Source organism: Mya arenaria, chromosome 6 (genome assembly GCF_026914265.1).
Source record: "Mya arenaria isolate MELC-2E11 chromosome 6, ASM2691426v1".
Classification (NCBI taxonomy): domain Eukaryota; kingdom Metazoa; phylum Mollusca; class Bivalvia; order Myida; family Myidae; genus Mya; species Mya arenaria.
The window spans coordinates 24,225,536-24,246,263 of record NC_069127.1 but is presented as its reverse complement, the minus strand read 5'-3'; the positions used below and the strand labels follow the sequence as shown (position 1 = coordinate 24,246,263).

Genomic DNA, 20,728 nt, shown 5'->3' with positions numbered 1-20,728 from the left:
GTGTCATTTAACTTTATTGCATTATGATGATGATCATTTTTCAACACTTCAGTCCCGTGAGTCTTTTCCGGCTACCTAGATCAGAACACCAAAAGCCAAGACAGAACATTGAAGCAATTATATATTAATATAGTTATCACGGTGGAGAACCCACGTGACTTATTTGGTAAAGTGCACGGCAACAAATGTCAACAAGTCTCGATTCAGGTAAGGTTTTTAAAGATAACTTTCTTAATATTTGGAGAATTCTTGTGAAATAAAGACCATAAACCCCGCATTTAAGAGCTCTATTTACGGTAACAAAGAACTTTCTGTAAAATCCTAAAGTTTTCCTAAAAATCTTGACCAACTGATTTCTCAGAGTTGAAATCTAAGGCAAAGTACACGGCTTTTGACAAATCTATCGGTTTACTTAATGTAAGCCGTAAATAATTCATACAAAAATCTTATTTTAAGCAAATTTTTTTTATAGTTTTCAGCTTGTATTGTTTAATATCTAGTTATTTCAAAGGTAAAAACGAACTAAAACCAAATTGATAAAGTACACGAACATTTTAGGATGATAAAGTACACGGTCATTTTAGTTTATATTTGAAAGTAGAGTGAGATTTACAAACTAATAGTTATATACGCATTTTCTATTCGCGAAGTCAGAATGTATAATGTTTAGTTTTTATTTAAGTTGTATCAATAAATGTTGCATTATAACGCACACCTAAATAACTAAATATTTAGCAATTATATTTAATGAGGAGTTGAAAGATAGTCTATGGTATTATTTAAGAGAAAGTCTGCCATTATAAGTTCGATTACTTTCAAATATGCAGATCAATACAGAATCATACATACATTTCTTCAAAAATCAGATAGTTTTAATTATAAATTATAATCTGGACTGACGGCGAATAAAACATCTCTGTAGTTAGCGGCCCGTTTTTGGTGATTATAAATTTCATGAATGTTCCTATTTTGATGTGATATAAAACAATAAAATAGGCACATCACAATTAGTTATATATATTTCCACATTTAAAGCATATTGTTCATACCTTTCAGGTAACGCTGAATCTTTTATTTGGTTCAGTCTGAACAAATATTATCTGATCTACATCAGTAAAACTGCGGTCGTTCGAACAATACAGACAGGAACTCGATTGTAAAGATGGAGGCTCGGAGTTAGATGGGAAACAGCAAGGAGGAATAAGAGCACCCTATATTACCAACTTACAGGCTAGGACTAAGTCTTGAACATCTAGATTAGAGCTGAGCATGGAACATTAGAATGTTCTAGACTAAAGGCTTAAATGTGATTACAAAATAATTGTGTTTCAAAGCTTGCTGAATTTTATAAGATACATGCAGTTAAGAGTTTATAGGACATCAATGGGAAAATGACAACAATGCATCTCTAAACCTTGTGAAAATGTTTTATGCTCAATCCGTTTTCATACTAATTTTACACAGCATTTTTTTTCAGTACTGTAAAACAAACGAAGATTTTGAAAGAGCACCATTTGGTAACAGTACGTTTTGCTATTTATCTTAATAAAATGTTAAACTCATCAAAACGTTATCTTAACTCGGCAACATACTGGAATGCACTTCTAACAAGACCATTGTGATCTTTCAAAGTGTCCTGATTAGGTGAGATTCGCCTTAACGTGCCTGCTGAGTCCAGATTTGAACTTGAATGCTGAGCGACACTGTAGACATTTGTAACGTGTCATTCCCCTGTGTCTAGTAGAAATTTGGTCACTGAGATTGGTCGTGTCACCCAATTTGAACCCAAACACATCACAGGTTAGCTTCAATTGGCCGCTTTCGCGTCTTTCGTGTATCTCCAAGTCTTGCAAGAGCAGTTTTGCCACAATATTTGCAAACGTGCAACTTTGTCTCGCCGTGATTGCGGCACCTATAAAAAAGACATGTACTGTCACAAGTTAGCGAGAAATGCTGGCAATGTCAGTACTTGAATATTATTTATAAAAAAAACCCACTATTTTACCTCCACGTAATGAGTGTTTGATCGTGTAATCAGCATCATAAAACTAAACGACCCTGTCCACTAAAACACGGACCACATTATTATGTGAAAAACGCAACCCCTAAAAAACGTTGAAAACACAGTCAGACGACGGCAAATCTTAACCTCCACACGAGGGGTGTCATAATAAAAGTATAACTGTCAGTATATTCTTATTTCAAAAAATAAAGCCAAATCTAACCTGTGTCTGTGTAAACACTTTCCTGCAAAAACGATGGCAATTGACCAGAAGGCCTTCTATCGTGGTCTACTAGATGTTGTTTGTTTTTTTGAAATGCCATTCCGCATTCTTTGCATAAAGTCGGAGTCTTCATATTCTGAAATGAAACAAATATCACAAAATTATAAGTCTATCGAATCAGCTAGCAATCGAAGACATTAAAATAAAAGAAAACTTTTCTTTCTCAAAATTGCCAAAATTATGAGTTATTAAGCAGTTATGTGTTAATGTTTACCATGTATGATGCATACAAACACGTTTTACATAAACGATACGAAAAAGAAGTGGAACACCCTTTACAAAAACTTCAAGCCCTTTATATGTCAATCGCGAATATATTGTTAAAATACAGGACTGAATTTTAGTGTGATAACACATGTTCCCATGATTCATGAAAATGAGCCCATCATTTAGGAGACTCCGTCGGTCTAACTGTTAAAACGCGTTCATTCTTCAATTGCCACTGCATAACAATGCGTCTTTTCAAACATGGAGCAATGTTCAATAATGAATTTGAAGAATAGAAATAATAAATAAATTTATTATAACTCGTTTTAGCACCAGTCAGTGAAATAATGAGTATATACACTGAAGTTTGTAAACGACCGTGTATTTTATCAAACCTAAAATGTCCATGTACTTTATCAATTTGGTTTTAGTTCATTTTCGCCTTTGAAAAAACTATGAGAAGTTCAACAATACACGCTGAAAACTTTAAAATAAATAAAATTTGCTTAAAATAAGATTTGTGTATGAATTATTTACGGCTAACATGAAGTAAAGCGATAGATTTTTCAAAAGCAGTGTACTTTGCCTTAGATTTCAACTCTGAGAAATCAGTTGGTCAAGATTTTCAAGAAAACTTTAGAATATTAGAGAAAGTTCTTTATTACCGTGGATAGAGCTCTTAAATGCGGGGTTTATGGTCTTTATTTCACAAAAAAAATCCAAATATTAAGAAAGTTATCCTTTTAAACCTTACCTGAATCGAGACTTGTTGACATTTGTTGCCGTGTACTTTACCAAATAAGTCACGTGGGTTCTCCACCGTGGTTATAGGCCGCATGGATTTCGATGTTGTTGTTTTCGTTTCAGATATGTAAATATAATTAAACCGATATCATGGATTGTGTTAAATAACATCTATGTTATCAATAGTTTGAGATATAAAGCCATACTATTATATTCTTCTATTAAGTTTTAGTGGTCGGCTGGTACTTCTAGATTGGTTTAGAGAATATAGGTCTTTATGCGTTTCTGGGTGGGGGTGGAAGGGTTCTGCCCCCCCCCCCCCCCCACACACACACCGAGAAAACATATGTATACGTGTGTTCCAACGAAATGAATGCCAGTTTAAAATGTTAATTTGTAATAGAAAATCAGTTTTATTACTGACGTCTTGCTTGCTTGTTTTCTTAAAGTTACATGTATTCAGTTGGTTTCAGGGACAGGGAAAGATTGTCGGGAACTTACAAAGAGAAGTAACCGCTACATAGTCTTTGAGATAAAATGTTGCCTGCTTCATAAAAATGTCGGCGTCCATGTGATTAATTAACATTTGTGTTTCTAAGTTTTATCATTTGTACACAGCTCTGGAAGCTTGTTAGTATTAATAATATATTATCTGTGTGTGTGTTTGATCTGTTTTAAGCGTGATTTTTTCTCTTGTGATAAAATATGTCATTGCATTCGGACTATTTTCAACAGTTCAAACTTCAATATTCGCTAATTCGGACGATCTGCCTTTGAGTTTGACAGGTTTTATCGAAATTTAGGGAAATTCGTTTTATTTTTTTCAAATATCCTTTTATTGATTTGTTTATTTTCTTAAATGTACATCTATATAGTTTTAACTTCTCTAAAATAGATCTATAAGGGGCTTATTCTATTGCTCCCACAGGTTTGCTTCCCGACTTTTCAATATGTGGACGATCAGCCTTTGAGTTTGATTAACTTTGTTAAAATTTGGGAAATTAGTTTAATTATTTAAAAAAAAATATCAGTATTTTACCCTTTATTTACTTTTATTCCTTTTATCATATGCACAACTACAAAGTTAATTTCATTCTTCTCCAGAATTATCAAGATGAATGAGAATGGACATAGAGATGGACCTAGTCACAAAAAGTTCAAGTTTTCACAAAATGGAGGTATGCATTTGATCTATAGTATACATGTTACAATATTGTTATATATCGTATTGTCCTAATTGTCCTTGTGAACAAAATAGTTGAGTTACTTATGCTCTTTGAAGAGCCCAGCTCAGTAAATGGAAGAAGAAGAAGAAGAAGAAGTTACATAATGACTTGAGATTCATCATCGTAAACATGAATGATGACATGAAATTCAGAAACATTTTTAGCTTCTCAGGTTTTAGAAGTAGATGTTTGATATAGTGTTACAGCTATGCCTTCAAGTTATTGCCTTCTGCTAAATGAGATAAACATACAATTTGTTTGCTTCTTTTCGTGGTAATCTTCAATAAAATCATGTCATAATATCAATCATATATTTTTAGCGATATTTTGTGTTACCTGTATTAATATTTTTGTGATAAGATTTTATTAAAAGCAAAACTGAACATAAGAAATGAACTCACCATTTCTTTAAAAGTGTCATAGTTACTTTCATCTAGTAAGTAAATATTTGTATATTTAAGAAAACTTTTAACTCTGGATCATCCTTTCTTTATGAATAGAAAATGTCATTATTCTTGTAAGATGTGTTTCTAAACTTTTGATCATTGCTGGCCAAAGGCCAGAAGAGCTTATGCCATGGTGTGGTGTCTGAGAGTCTGTTTGTGCATCTGTAAGCAAATGCTTGCTCGCGAAAAAGTCTTCAGTTTTGATTGTATCATAATCACACTTAAACAGTAGTTAAATATCAATGAAAGCGTGGTTCTTTTCTTAAACCAGCAAGATTGGTCCATGCATTATGGCCCTTGAAATTATACACCCTAAGGGAGACAACCTGTATTCAATGCATGTATGGGTTTTCTTGTCTCTTGCGCTCAAAAAGATCATAAATTTTGATCGAAGATGTCCTTGTTTTACATAGAAATGTCTTGCAAATTGTAATGGTAGCCTGTAACCTAACAAATTCATGATCTTATATTACAGATGATCATTACCAAAAGATAAGAGATGAGCGACGTCAGCTGCCCATCTACCCAGCCAGAGGGAGGCTGATCAGCGAGGTGCAGCGTCACAGCTCGGTCATCGTTATTGGGGAGACAGGCAGCGGCAAAACCACTCAGATACCTCAGGTCTGTTGTGATTTCAATAGTGCAAGTTTCTTAGACTCATCTTTGCTCATACTGCTCCAACAGAGTCTAAGATGCTTTTTAAAACTCAACATATTTGGAGTCTGAATTCTGGCATCGTTTGCATGTACATGTATGTAAAGAAAATAAAGTCTAGTTTTCAGATGATTTATTTTTGTTTTCAGTTCCTGTTAGAAGCTGGTGTGAACAGAAATGCAATTATAGCAGTGACACAGGTATGTTCATTGCATATTAAACAATTAGGAAACATGTATATTATAAAGCTTTTTTATACAATAAAACAGTTAATTGATACATCTAATAGGCTCTCTGTTTTAAAAGGCAGTGAGGTATTGTCACAGTATGGGCGGCATCATGCAAATGTGCAGTGTTGGTTTTTTTGACATTCAAAATCCAAATAAGTATACTTTTTTCACCCAAATTGGACTGAAAAGTCACTGAAAATTCTATAGTAAGTTCACAATTTAAGGCATTTGTCACTATTTTCACAAGGTTAAGGTCACTGACCCAAATCACAAAAAGGTTGAAAAAACACTGACATGTTCACAAAAAATGATTAGCTAACCATATCACTTTGGCTTAAATACACTTGCTCAGATATAAGTTGTACATGTGTACATAAGTTACAGTGTTGGGAATCGGAAAAAAAATACTATCAGTTATCAGAGATTTAAATCAATGATCACTTTATAATTGTAAATTTTCATGCATATACAAAACTCTATTTTTCATTTTAGCTTCTGTTTCAAATTGAAAAATGAGGAGGAAATGAGCCATAATAGTCTTTTATCAGGGAAAGACAGTTCCAAAAAAATGATTTTCAATAATTGCTTCAGGCCAATATACGTACTTTCAAAAGTCACATTTTTCAATTATAATCGATCATGGGAACAACACTAGTATGTTATACATTTATCAGTACTTCAATGTAATATTTCAGCCAAGAAGAGTTGCAGCCATCACTTTATCTCAGAGAGTTGCACAAGAGAAAAGATCTGATATTGGGAAACTGGTAATTTATACACTTTCATTCCCAATAAAAAATGTTTGAACAACTTTGTATAGAGTCTTCAAACTTGGTATGCACACTGGTTATGGTCAGGAGATATAGAGGTTGGGGGTGAAGGTGAAGGTGATGGTGACCTCTACTAGAAATAAAACAGGCAGTCCTGACAGGAGACTCATCCACAACATTCTAGTTCAAAATAAGTTTACAGACTTACCGGTAATGGCGCTGTTGTAACTATATAGTAGTGCATCATGTGTATTTTCTTTTTATTAGGAGTGCATACATGTACATGTATTACGTTTAATACAGTATTAACATTCACAGAGATTACCTACTGGTATTACACTAAATAATGTCAACTCTCCATTATTTTATTTGTTTTGTCAAAATTTGTGTATATCACCTCCCATGAATTTTCTACAATCTTTAGAATACAGCTGCTTTATTGATGAAATACTTGTTGGTGGCAGGTTGGATACTGTGTGAGGTTTGATGACACGACATCGGAGCAGACGAAGATCAAATACATGACAGATGGAATGCTGTTACGGGAGGCCATCTCAGATCCACTCATGAAAAGGTGCTGCCATTGATCATATGTTATTTAATAGTCAGTGTTTATGTTTGCTTTACCATAATATTTTATCAACCTTATCTGGACACAGCTGCTGAGTTTATCTCTTATTTAGTAACCCACTATACAACACCAATCAATACAAAAATGGAACTGAGGCAGTGTCTTTCTTCAAAGGCTTTCTAAATGATGAAATTAGAAACTTACCATTCATCACATTTGCAGAAACAGTCATGTATACAGTAACTGCGGGAACAACATTTGTATAGGGCTTCGTTGAAACATGGTTTATATTTTACCATGTTCTAGCAACTGAGTACATGAACAAATCATGTTGAATGCTTGTTGAATTGTAATACAAAAATAAGCTTTTGTGTTAGCTGGTCTGTTTTTCAAAAATGAAATTCATGTTGAGGTATTGTTATGGCCTTCATGTTTGTCTTTGTCCAGTTTTGCCTTGTAATTAACAAAAACTATGTGCAAGAGTTGGTATCATGATCTACTTTTGCTTCTTTTTATTTTATCTTTTTATTGCTTTAAAGTTTCAGCTCATACTCAAAGACAGTTAAAAGATACTTGACTGACCTATCCAATGCTTTTATTTTTTTGATGTTTTATCTTTGTTTTGATCTCAACTATCTTTTACAACTGCAGGTACAGTGTTGTGATTCTAGATGAGGCCCATGAGAGGACCATACATACGGATGTGCTGTTTGGGGTGGTCAAACAAGCTCAGAGAAAGAGGGCAAAACTCGCCATGAAACCACTCAAGGTTAGCTTATACTGGTATCTGAAAATTCATTTTTGGGAAGACTACTATATGCTGACAATATATCATTCAATTAGAGTCCATTTTTGGGGAAATAAAGTAGAACTTTGCATGAAAGGCTTTGAGGAAGTTCTCATTACATGGTTTCAAACCATGGATTAGTCACAGTGTCCCATTTCACTATTAGACCATATCATGCTCTCATGATTTAAGAGATTATTCTTAACACTTCACTTTTGAACTTTGTGAACATTGAAGTGATTGAAATTTTAGTTAAAATGTAAGTTTTATTGATCACAAGATATACTAAAGAAGTTGTTTCATATAACTGTATTATTAATATTTTATGATATACTTACTTTTATCTCAAGCAGTATTTATTTAACATAATGGTTAGAGTGAAAAGAATAGTTATATTCCATTGTAAAGTACAAATCAATATCTCAATTTGTTTGTAGATTATTGTGATGTCAGCTACAATGGACGTGGACCATTTCTCCAAGTACTTCAACAATGCCCCAGTTCTCTATCTGGAGGGAAGACAATACCCTATAAAGGTGAGATTGAAACGGAATGGATATAAACATAACCTTGATAACACAACACTATTTTGAAATCTGTCTAGGGTAACAGTTGTTATTCTTCCATGTGAGGAGATAATATAAATTATACCCTTTACTATAACACAACAAAACTAGAAAACATCAATATTTTTTGTAATCCAATTTTGTCTGCATTAAAATATGATTATGTAATTTCCATGGAATAAAACTGCGTTTGGAATATGACAGTTATTGTAAATCATTAATACGGGTATTATGTTTATGCATATTTCAGATTTCAAAGATAGATTTTTGTCATTATTACTCAATGGACAGGTTGTTCAGAGCCTCGTTTAAGTTAACAACATGATAAATGACATTCATGTTAACTTAAAAACATTAAATATTTGATGATGTGCGCATATATTTAAAAAAAAAAACAAGTGAACCTAAACAGTCATTGCAATCTTGTTACAATAGATCAGAAGTGCATCCATGGAACTTACAGAGCAGTAAAGATTTGAAATTAAACAACAATGGCGCTAACAAAATTGTTTACTTTTGCAAAGTTCTGATAAATCAACCTATAATTTGATAATGATTACTGAATATGATAAAAAAAATACATGTGGTTTAAAAGTACATGTTCAAGTAGTTTAAATCAGATTTTCTAGTTCTTCTATGTTTAGTATGAAATTTGACTGTGAACTGTATTTATCCTGTACACAGGTGCTGTACTGTAAGCAGGAGCAGTCTGATTACCTGTTTGGAGCCCTCGTTACCCTCTTCCAGATACACAGAGAGGCTCCCGCACAGTGAGTTGCCCAGTTGTAGTAAAACTAGAATTAAGGTGTTAAATAAAGTTGTCCCGATTTTTTTAATGAATAAGATGATGTTGAAACTTTTAATGCAGTGGCCTTTCCTGTTAAAAAGTCTTTTTATTTCAGTTAGGTTGTCTAATTTCTGGAGGAATGTAATAAAATAATATCAAATATTTATTTTATGAAATTTTCTTATCAGGTTGCTTCTTCAAATTAGACAGAGTCCATTCATCCTTGGTTTATAGCTTCTCAGTCAAGAAGAACTAATAAGTACCTCTCCACTTTCTTCCACAAGGGAGGGATCTTCTCTTATTCCTGCCCAAAAAGGAAGGAACAAATGTTTTCATTGTATATTTAAATGTTGCCCGCAAGGCATGAAACCCTTGTGTATCTCTCTTATTTCTACCCCAATGGAGAAATCTAATGTGCACTTCTCTTATTTCTTCCCCAAAGGGAGTGAACCAATTTGTACCTCTAAATGTCTGTCCCAAGAGGGGTAACCAATCTGTACCTTTCTAATTTCTGCCCCCAATGAAGGGTAGCTAATCTGTGCCTCTCTAATTATTTCCCAAAGGGGGAAACTAATCTGTATATTGTATCTCTAATTTTTGCCCCCAATTGAAGGGAACTAGTCTGTACCTCTCTAATTTCTGCCCCAAAGGGAGGATGTGTTGTTGTTTCTGACCGGCCAGGAGGAGATAGACTCTGCAGTAAAGTCAATACGTGATGTGTCCCGCACCTTAACTGGGGACGTTCCCAGTATGATCATCTGTCCACTGTACGCAGCACTCCCAGCCCAGCAGCAGCTTAAAGTCTTCCAACCAACACCAAAGGTGATCTATGTTGTAGATTTTTAATTTTGCAATGTCCATTATATCCCCCATAAAATTCAGGAGAGAGGTATTAATTATGCAGTATCTGTCTGTCTGTCTTTCCATCAGCTACATGAATAAGACATCTATTGAAGAATGCTATGAAACTCTTTATTTTCCAGTAACAGTGTTCAGGAAAAAGACTGCTGGATTATCAGGCTCCAATGTCTCGAAACCAGGCTTTGGTAGCTTTAATATTACATTTAGTCAAATACATACTTATATTTAGTTTTGATAAATGCCAATTGGTTTATTGTGTTTATCATCAAGAGAATTTCTATTTAAGGTATACAAACTCTTAAAGAGGTAAATAGTAGGTGAATTATAGAAAAACAAAACTAACGAGCTTAGCTTTACCCTGTTGTAATAGACTTTACAAGTTTTTAGAAATTGGGGCCTGATGTTTAGATTTGAATTGGTTAAATACATGTACTACGAAAACAATACTTCAATAAAATCGTATCATTTGCTGTTCTACAATTATTGGAAATGATTAGATAACTAGCAGATGTTATAACTGATATACATGTACATGCAAGCCTAGTAGTTCAGTTGGCATTTCAATCATCGAAAAATAAATTATTCTTACAGATTGAAAAAAAATCTTTATATAAGAATTTATATTAAACTGTGTCCATAGTCTGCAGTGTTTAACTTCAGGGCTGCAGGAAGGTTGTCGTGGCAACCAACATTGCAGAGACCTCCATCACCATCAGTGGCGTCAGATTTGTTATTGACAGCGGCATGGTCAAGGCAAAGTAAGAGGAACTTATCTCATTTGTATGGATTATCTTCATATCATTTTGTGATAATGCACTTTGGTATTGTATGGGAATAATACTTGATTTTCATAAAGCTTTTGAGGGGTTGGATCAAAAAGAGAAAAAAAAATCAAATTTTTTAGAACTACACCAGTATCTATTACCAGTATATGAACAAATTTAACGAATAAATTAAATAAAAGTTATTCCAAAATACAATAAATGATTGCCAGACAATGTTTATGTCCTATTATGAAATTGTGCAATTTCATATGCTAAATGAGAAGTCAATATGAGCAATGACTGTAACAAATGTAGGTTACAGCACTTGTGAAAAACAACAACTTCATGTACTAATGTATGCATACGTAGGCAACAACATATTCTGTATCAAGAAATTGTGTACCCTCTCTTTCCCAGGATCTACAATGCGCGAGGTGGGCTTGACCTGATGAAGGTTGTGCATGTGTCACAGGCACAGGCCCAGCAACGGTGTGGTCGGGCGGGCAGAGAGTCCCCTGGCACATGCTACAGGCTCTACACAGAACAACAGTATGAGGCATTCAGGAAAAACACAGTCCCCGAGATACAGAGGTACTGTATAGTAACTGGGAAACGACTTCAAGTAGATATGATAAGTAAAAAAAGCAAAGTGTTTGTTTATAATTGTGTCACCCCTCTTAAGTATGGGCCAGTCAGCTTGACTTGTGAGACACCTAAATTTATGAACATCTTAACTCCTGATTCCTTTTTACCTGATGGGCACCAGGCAGTAAGGCAATCGGTACTCATTACTTGACTAGATGCTGGGTCAGCAACCGGCAATATCTGAACATGCAGTTACATACCAATAGTGGGGTTCAAACCTGCAACCAACATGTAGGCAGACATCTTTATCACTTGACCATGAAGTCATGTTTTCTGTCATATTAACTGTTACATTATGCCATGCCTTTTGTCTCATCTGTTTTTCAAAGAAAAAGTCTGGAGTTTTGTCATAGCCTTGTTATCGTCAGCTTGGATTTCCATAACTCAAAAACCATTCAAGATATTTAAAGGAGAAATGGTACACATGTTGCCAGATGCATTACACACACTGTTAGCATGGCCAATAACTCTGGCTTTATAACTGTCAAGATACGCCCATAGTCATTAGTTTTATGGGGGGTTTTCTTCCCAAAAGCTGCAAGTAATTTTCTGAATTACATTGTTTAAAAACACATGTAGGTCCTTGCAGGTGTAGATGCAAATGATGATACTTTGAGTGAGCGCTTGCAGGTGTAGATGCAAATGATGATACTTTGAGTGAGCGCTTGCAGGTGTAGATGCAAATGATGATACTTTGAGTGAGTGCTTGCAGGTGTAGATGCAAATGATGATACTTTGAGTGAGCGCTTGCAGGTGTAGATGCAAATGATGATACTTTGAGTGAGCGCTTGCAGGTGAAGATGCAAATGATGATAATTTGAGTGAGCGCTTGCAAGTGTAGATGCAAATGATGATACTTTGAGTGAGCGCTTGCAGGTGTAGATGCAAATGATGATAATTTGAGTGAGTGCTTGCAGGTGTAGATGCAAATGATGATACTTTGAGTGTGCACTTGCAGGTGTAGATGCAAATGATGATAATTTGAGTGAGCGCTTGCAGGTGTAGATGCAAATGATGATACTTTGAGTGAGTGTTTGTATGAGTAGATACAGGTGATGACTCTGTGAGTTTGTGTTTGCAGGTGTAATCTAGCCAGCGTGGTGTTACAGCTGTTGGCCATGGGCATTCATGACATCCTCCACTTTGACTTCATGGACAAACCTGACACAGATGTAAGATAGTAGTTATACAGATTATCCAAATTGACATAATCAATTATCACAAGCTCGTCCTCAGTGTCATGCAAAAACTTTTACTTTAACAAGATATACAAATGAAACTTGGTTTGCCTGTTGCCTGAGACAATATGCACATGTATAGCAAGGCTGATGACTATGGATTTAATAGTTGTTGAGTAATGCCCTTCAAGTTTTAATTTAGATGAAAAGGACATCAACAGACATATGTTTGCTCTGCAGCGTTTTACAGTAAACTATTACCCGCAAAAATAGATTTGTAGATGAATATCTACATAGAATATAAATGGAAAGATATAGATACATTACTATATTTTGGGTCAATAGAAATGAACTTGAGAAAATGAACAAATAGTAAAAATTCTGTTAATTTTAGAAATCTTTCTTTTTTGTATTCAAAGACGTTTGACTCCAATTTCTTTAAAATGTTTAAAGCCACTGTACCACCGACCTCCTTTGAAATTTGGGTCGGGGATACCAGCACATTCCCTTACGCGTCATGTAAATTTTGATCCATAGTTCGAAGAATGGTAGTTATATAGCAAGAAACGTGCTTAAGTGATAACTCAAAATTTCTTTGTTTTACGTTATTCACAGGATTTGAATAGGGCAAACAGTTGTGATTTTTAGCTCTACTGGCCAAAGGCCAGAAGAGCTTATGCGATGGTTATGTGTACGTAGTATGTGCATGCGTGCGTCCGTGCGTCTGTAAACAATTGCTTGTGATTTTTGAGTTTTGATTGTATCTCGATGAAACTTGTACAGTATCTAGATATCCATTAGAGCTGGGTTCCTTTCGAAAACCAGCCAGATCCGCCCATGCATGCCTACATTATGGCCCTTGATAGTATAAAAAAATGCTATTGTGTATACAATTGGTTGTGAACACGATACAGTCTTCAGTTTTGATTGTATCTCGATGAAACTTGTACAGTATCTAGATATCCATTAGAGCTCGGTTCCTTTCGAAAACCAGCCAGATCCGTCCATGAATGCCTAGATTATGGGCCATGAAAGTTTTAAAGAAATGCTTTCTATTTTTACCCAGGTCTGCATGAGGAATTCTATTTTTAGCCAAGTTTACATGTACATGTAAATTCAAGTCTAGAGTTAAGGGAGACAATTTGCAAGTCTAGGATTTTGAGAGACAATTTGCTTTTTGCTTCTGCAGTTGATTTTGTGAATTACTCTGCCTTGTTCTTGTTGAAAGCCCAAAGGCCATTTTTTAGCTTAAAGTTCTGTAGTTTGCACATTCATCAAGACATCTTAACAAAATTGGTTGTGAATGTTTAAGTTATGCGCCTGGTGTCATAACTGGCCACACCCAGGGTTCACAGGTTTGGTAAACATAAATCTGGAAAGGTTTGAAAATCTTTTTGTGTGTTTGTGCATCCATCTCAGCACAATTGATTGTGAATGTTTGTTCAAATTGATCAATGTTGTCCTAGGATGCCCTTGACTTTGACCTTTTGACCAACTTTTTTTAACTTTTAAAACTACAGAAATTTTTACTATGAGTACAGTTTTGAAAGCATTTTTTTTGTCAGATGGCTTTTACTTGGCACATACCTATTAAAATAGTTCATGCAACTAATCTGCTTACAATACTTTCTGGGCTCAGATGTTGAACGTGCTTCGTTTTCAGGTAACCTAAACACAACACATAAACTATATGTCTGTTGCCTTTTACCCATACATACATGCTCTGGATTGATATGACCACAAAAGCCATGCCAGTAGAGCATAGGCCCTTTTGGGCCTCTTGTTTGAAGAACCGCCCTGATGAAGTATTCTCTTCACTGTAATATAATAAAATCCATACGCTTACAGGCTGTGTTAAGTGCAATAGAGCAGCTCAAGCTTCTTGGGGCCCTGGAGCCGGACGACACTGAACTCAAGGTACACCAGGAGCTTGGTTACAGGATTGGTGTTATGTTCATATGTATAAGTGAATTTACACAAGGCTTAAATCAGAATGTTAAAATTAGGTTCCCTTTCCTGCAAACGACTGGAAAAAAATCTGCACAATCCCAAATTATTTTCTTGCTAAAAATGTCATTACATTTTAGTTTGCTCAATTACATATTTGAACAAATACACATTGTTTCAGTTGTATCACTATTTTGGAAAAATATAATTGTATATTTTTTATCTGCCTACCTAGACTAATTCCAACGGAACTTGAACGGAAATCAAACAATATTTTAGGTCTGGCCTAACAATGTTGTATTAGCAATTACAGCGCAGCAAAAATAAAGTTGGTCAAATTGACAATACCAAATGGTTGGACATAATTTTCTTTGAAACTCCAATGTAAAATTCATATTTGCCTTGTTGAAACTGATTAATTACCAAATTATACTGATGGCATATTCCAATATTACAATAACATCTTTTAAGTTACAAATGACATCTTTCAATGGTACAAATGATGTCTGTCAATGTTACGAAAGCGGCTTTCAGTGTTACTATTAAATGGCATCTTTCAATGCTATGAATGTAATTTTAGGCATCTAAAATGTTATACCTATATCATTATTTAGCTAGGTGTTTATTTCAGTTAACAGTGGAAGGGAGGCAGATGTCAGCGTTTCCTCTCGATCCAAGGTTATCTAAGGTCTTAATGGCTGCCAAGGATTATCAGTGCATGTATGATTAGTTTTGTCTTGAGATCCACAAAAACTCAAACTATTACATTCATTTATAATAAAATTTAAAAAAAATGATATTCTTTAGTTTAAAAAATGTAACACATGATATTTAATATGCTATTAATTGTTTTTGTTTGTTGCTAATACATATTTAATATATTCTCTCCATTTGCCTCTGTAAAAATTATTGGTGTTTAGAAAAACAGTTGATTTGTAACGTTTAAAAATGCATATAACATTCATTCCATGCTGGCTCCAGGGAAGAAGTGCTGACCATCGTGTCTCTACTGTCGGTAGACTCTGTCCTCTATTCTCCACAAGGCAAGGTAAAGCTCACTGATATAAATTCTGACATGCTATATATTTACTTACATAAATACATACTTTTGCCAGTATTTATGTTTGAATACAAAGTAGATGAAATAAAAACAAAATATTAGTTGCTGTCTGTAACGTTTTTACATATTTATGATTTCTTAAGTTACGATTAAGATCCTGCAATGTTACGCGGCCCCTGGCACTCCTTGATAAAAAATGTATTCTTAAAATCAAGCTGGAGCAATATCTATTATTACTAACAGTCATACATGAAAAAAAACTATTTCCTAAAAATTCATAGTCACAACAGGTTTTTACCTCTAAGGATCCTCTTAGAGTCTGGGAAACAGATGTGAATATATTATCATGCCACTAATGCAATGTATGTGATACATGTATGTGTTGCTTCCAGCGAGAGCAGGCCCTGTTGGCACGCCAGAAATTCCTGTCTAGCGAGGGTGACCACATATCGCTCCTCAATGTCTACCGTGCATACAAGGGGGTCAATGGCAATAAGGTACCAGCCAACTCTTATTACCTTTTCTGGTAAAAAATAAGGTTTTGTCATTGGCAATGATGTTGACGGTTTAAAAAAAATAACGTCTTGCTTAACTATAAAAAATATTGCTTATGGCGTCATATTTACTATTTAATCAAGTTGTTGTATACAATTTTCAATTTAAATGTCACTTGAGCACATCGTTGAAAGAATATACAACTATATCCTTGCATACAAATTGTTCCAATCGGATGGTGCCGTGTAAATCTTCCTTTTCAAGATAAAAATGTCTTTTTAGAAACTTAAGGAATTAATTTGAACATTGAAAATGGCATCATTAATCTAAGGGTCATAAAAATATTGCTAATGGCATTTTTGAAACCTTCAAGGTCAAGGTCAATGCAAACCTGAACTAAGTCAGTTTTGCTGTATAAGCTTTTATTATGATAGTTAGTGTCTGGTCCATATCTTTTTTCACTCATGGTTGGATTTCGAAATGCTACAGCAGAAGTTGCGTTTCAGTTCATTTTAGATTGCTTGCACTTTTCTCTTCAAGATTATGTGATTTATATGGTTATACATAACAATACCAATATTTTCCAATCTTCCTCACATCATTACATTGTTGACCATTCTGTGGCACGTTGACCTTCAGTGAATCACATTCCACTTTATTTCTTTAATTGTTCTATCCAGGCAGTTTTTCCGACACTTTGGCATGTAGGGGTATTTATCATATTCTGTGATAGCTCTAGTTTACAGTAACAATATGCATTTTTATGACCAAGTTATGCAACTCCAACTTTAATGTTGTCAGAACTGGTGCATGGAGAACTATATCAACATGCGCAACATGAAGACGGCATTTGATGTACGTCGCCAACTCAGGGACATTTGTGTTAAGCAGGCTCTGCCCATCCAGACCTGTGGCCAGGACACTGCAGCGATCAGGTAATTAATCTTTCAAAGATACCAGGGGCCTTGACTACGAACAATCTCAAGTCTAGGTCTCGACTCTTATTCAGAAAAACACTTAATAAATTACAAAGAATCATTTTTATTTCATTCATTTAACAAAATGAATGTTAATAAATCAATAAATGTTTAATTTTGAATACCAGGTACAGTAGTAATAAAATTCAGAATCAAAACTCAACTTAAATGAAAGTGACAATGAGGTGATGCTATGCAGTTTTACCACTTGAGTCTGAAATCAGTTCCGAGACTGTTCATAATCATGCCCTTGATAACATAGATATTATTGTATATTAAACTAAGTTTGATGTACATTTGTAAATTGCAAACTCAGGCAGTAGGGTCTTCCCTGACAGTCTAGCACTCAGGACATAGCAGCTATCATAAAAACAATCTTTTTTAGTTATAACAACAGTATCTGCATTGAATCTGGTAACTAAATTTGATGTACATTTGTAAGTCGCAAACTCAGGCAGCATTTTTGGGAAGATTGGTCTTCCCAGAAAGACATGTCTGAGGTCCACAGTACTCAGCAGCTATCATGTTAATAAACCGTTTAAGGTTGATGACCTTGGGTTTATGTTAGCTTCTGTGTTTTTGAGGTAAAAGTCTATGTTGTTAGCGTAGTTGGGGGCCACATACATTAACTTAGATCTTAGACATAACTTAAAACATTATAGATAATAACATGAAACTTAATTCTCCAATTCATAATAACAGTGGACTGGATAGAGCAGCCAAGGTCAAACAGCAGTCTTATGTGTCAGATAACAGTTTTACTGTTGTTTAACTATTAGAATTAAACGTGACATATACATGTAGCATTCATGTATAATATTCTTAGTGGGTTTTTGTTCCTTTCTTTGTTTTATAAGCTCATTTGCAATATGTATTGTAATTTGAAAATAGTCTTCAAGGTTTCTTTTCCTTGTTGTTACAGAAAGTGCCTTACGACAGGTTTCTTCATGAACTCGGCAGAGCTACAGAAAGAGGGAGAATACATTTCTGTAAGTATTTTATACCTAATAATACATGTAATATATGGATCTGAATGGATCTTTTCATAAAAAGAGAGACAAATGTTGATGATATTATAAATTTTATTGGGTTCATATATTTTTAGTCAACGTAGATTACAGCGGTGGAAGTGGTCTTTTTTGTATAGATGTCCGCCTCTCATCAAAGAGATCGTGAATTTGGATTTCTCATGGCCCATCAAAATGGACATTAGTACTGGTTTCTACCCAGAAAATAGACTCGAGCATGGTTCTACGAGCTATCAGCTTTCATCACAAATAGAGCTAAAAGAAACTAGAATAAATAAAACTAACAAAAATGTCATGCAGCAAATGTCTTGATGTGTCTAGATAGGGTTCACCCCAATATATGGGTAACTGGACAATTCGGCACCAAACGAATTCGGCATAGTCAATATGGCACCAACACATTCGGCACTCAGTCGACTCGGCACCATAAAGCATAGTCAATTCGGCACATAATTCAAATTATCTAAACTTCTCACTTTCATTCACAGTTAAATAGAAAAATTCTACAACTATAACTGAAAATCAGTCTGACTGAATATATACGCACACAAAAAAAAACACTCAGAAAGTTGCCACGCGACCCCCGTGTACTCAATTAAACCATATGGTTATCAATAAACAATGGTATGTTAAAAATTATTATTAATTTTCACACCAGGGGTTGAACGGATATGGTTGATTAACCAGACACATGCCGACACACTATGACATGTGTTTCTACAGATAATAATTTCATCACACAACAAATAACTCTGTAATAAATTCAAAGTCGTCTGTTTATTTAAATTATGTCATTAATAGTTCATGAAGATATTCGATTTAAGTATTCTATGCATACGGAATAAGAAAGCAATTTGTCAATAAAATGATTTAAGTTTACATAATAATTATATTCCTTTCCGTGTAAATGAATTTACGTTTAAAATCAACTTTAACGAGTTCATTATTATAAAAAATCACTTAAGTTAGGTATTATACCATAGCATCTTTATTTCATTTTTGCAAAATACTTTCATATGTTTTTGTTTTTTGTTTTTTTAACAACGAAAGTTTCAGCATAAAGTTTTAATGTTAACATTTTTATTATGTCACGTATATAGTTTGTTATCTCGAACATTCCTTTTGAATTCAGTATAACAAAAAAAAAAACGTATGCTTTTAAAATATTTGTACCCGTACATAAAATTCAGAATACGGTACGGTATATCAATGGCAATGAATACAGAAATAAGAATTGAAAACAAAATAAAAAATAAAGTAGCTCTATAAATATTTCCGGGAATAATTATTTTGCTCGAAAAACATTTAAACCCTGAATGCTTAAATACATGAGCAAAAAATAAAATAAAACGGTGCCGAATTATCTTGGTATCCAGACGGATGGTGCCGAATTGGCGGTGCCGAATTAACTTAGTGCCGAAAATGTATGTATGCCGAATTTGTTTGGTGCCGAATTGTCTGGAAACCAATATATGTACATGTATTTGTAATTTCCAGTTGTCCACACGGAAGACTGTGACCATCCACCCATCATCTGCTCTCTTCCACTGCAAACCTGCATACGTCCTTTACAACGAGCTTGTTCAAACATCGAAGTGCTACATGAGGTAACTGTGCATACAATACCTTACCATTCATCCCTTCAAACTTACCAATCAGCGTCAAGTATTCCTTCAACTCTATTTTGGTGATTGGTCTATAGATGTGACTGAGTAACGTCTTATTCCTATGTTTCAATGATAAGCTGTGAAATGGTTATAGTTAATGTATGACAAATTAAACAAACTTTTTACTGCAGCCTCTGTTGCTCCATTGAAATTAATTTCCTATACTTATACTACAAGTATTGCAATTCTGTTCATTTAGAAACATGTTGCCATCTTATCAATGAGTGTAAGACCAAATATTGGTAGTAAAATCAAGGACTTCACTTGATTACTAAGTGAGATTCAAATTAACTGCAAGGGACGATCAAATAGACCTATGATCATTATAATTATTTAAAAGGATGAGGTAGGCCTAGTGGTATGGGAGTTCTCCTCTCACCAAAAAGGTTGTGGGTTCATCCCCAACCAGGGGTACTTTCCATGGTCTTTCAAAAAGAACACCAGCCCTAATGTTTACCCTGGAAACAAGACTGGAAGAGTACTTTATTCAGCTGTCTTTACAGGGAAGCTAATATATAATATTATAAACTAACTGGGTATGATGATTATTACAGGGATCTGTGTGTTGTGGACGCAGACTGGCTGTACCAGACAGCACCGGCTTACTTCAAAAAGAAGAAACCTGGAGGATAGTGTTTATACATTCTCTATTGTTAATATGTTGTCAAATTTGTTACTGAATAAAATATTAAACGTGTTTCCTCTACTTATTTCAGAGAGAATGGTAGACTAGAATGCTAAGTTTCAGGATTGTTAATTGTGGGTGGATTCTCAATACATTATGGCAAAGAACATTTAGCATGTTTTTAAGCCAGACAAAGAACAAGCGTAAC

General features: G+C 34.5%; 1 protein-coding gene across 1 annotated transcript; it reads left to right on the top strand.

Moving 5' to 3' along the window:
• The first annotated feature begins 3,770 nt into the window (after positions 1–3,770).
• LOC128238579 (ATP-dependent RNA helicase DHX33-like) lies at positions 3,771–20,592 on the top strand. Its single transcript, XM_052954640.1, has 21 exons — positions 3,771–3,866; positions 4,341–4,414; positions 5,384–5,529; positions 5,712–5,762; positions 6,488–6,559; positions 7,027–7,136; positions 7,785–7,902; positions 8,358–8,456; positions 9,171–9,256; positions 9,924–10,095; positions 10,795–10,892; positions 11,316–11,489; positions 12,625–12,715; positions 14,570–14,638; positions 15,300–15,388; positions 15,650–15,716; positions 16,121–16,225; positions 17,025–17,158; positions 18,123–18,189; positions 19,726–19,835; positions 20,450–20,592. The coding sequence occupies exons 2-21, from the start codon at positions 4,351–4,353 to the stop codon at positions 20,526–20,528; spliced, it is 2,001 nt and encodes a 666-aa protein (XP_052810600.1). The 5' UTR covers positions 3,771–3,866; positions 4,341–4,350; the 3' UTR covers positions 20,529–20,592.
• Positions 20,593–20,728: the final 136 nt, after the last annotated feature.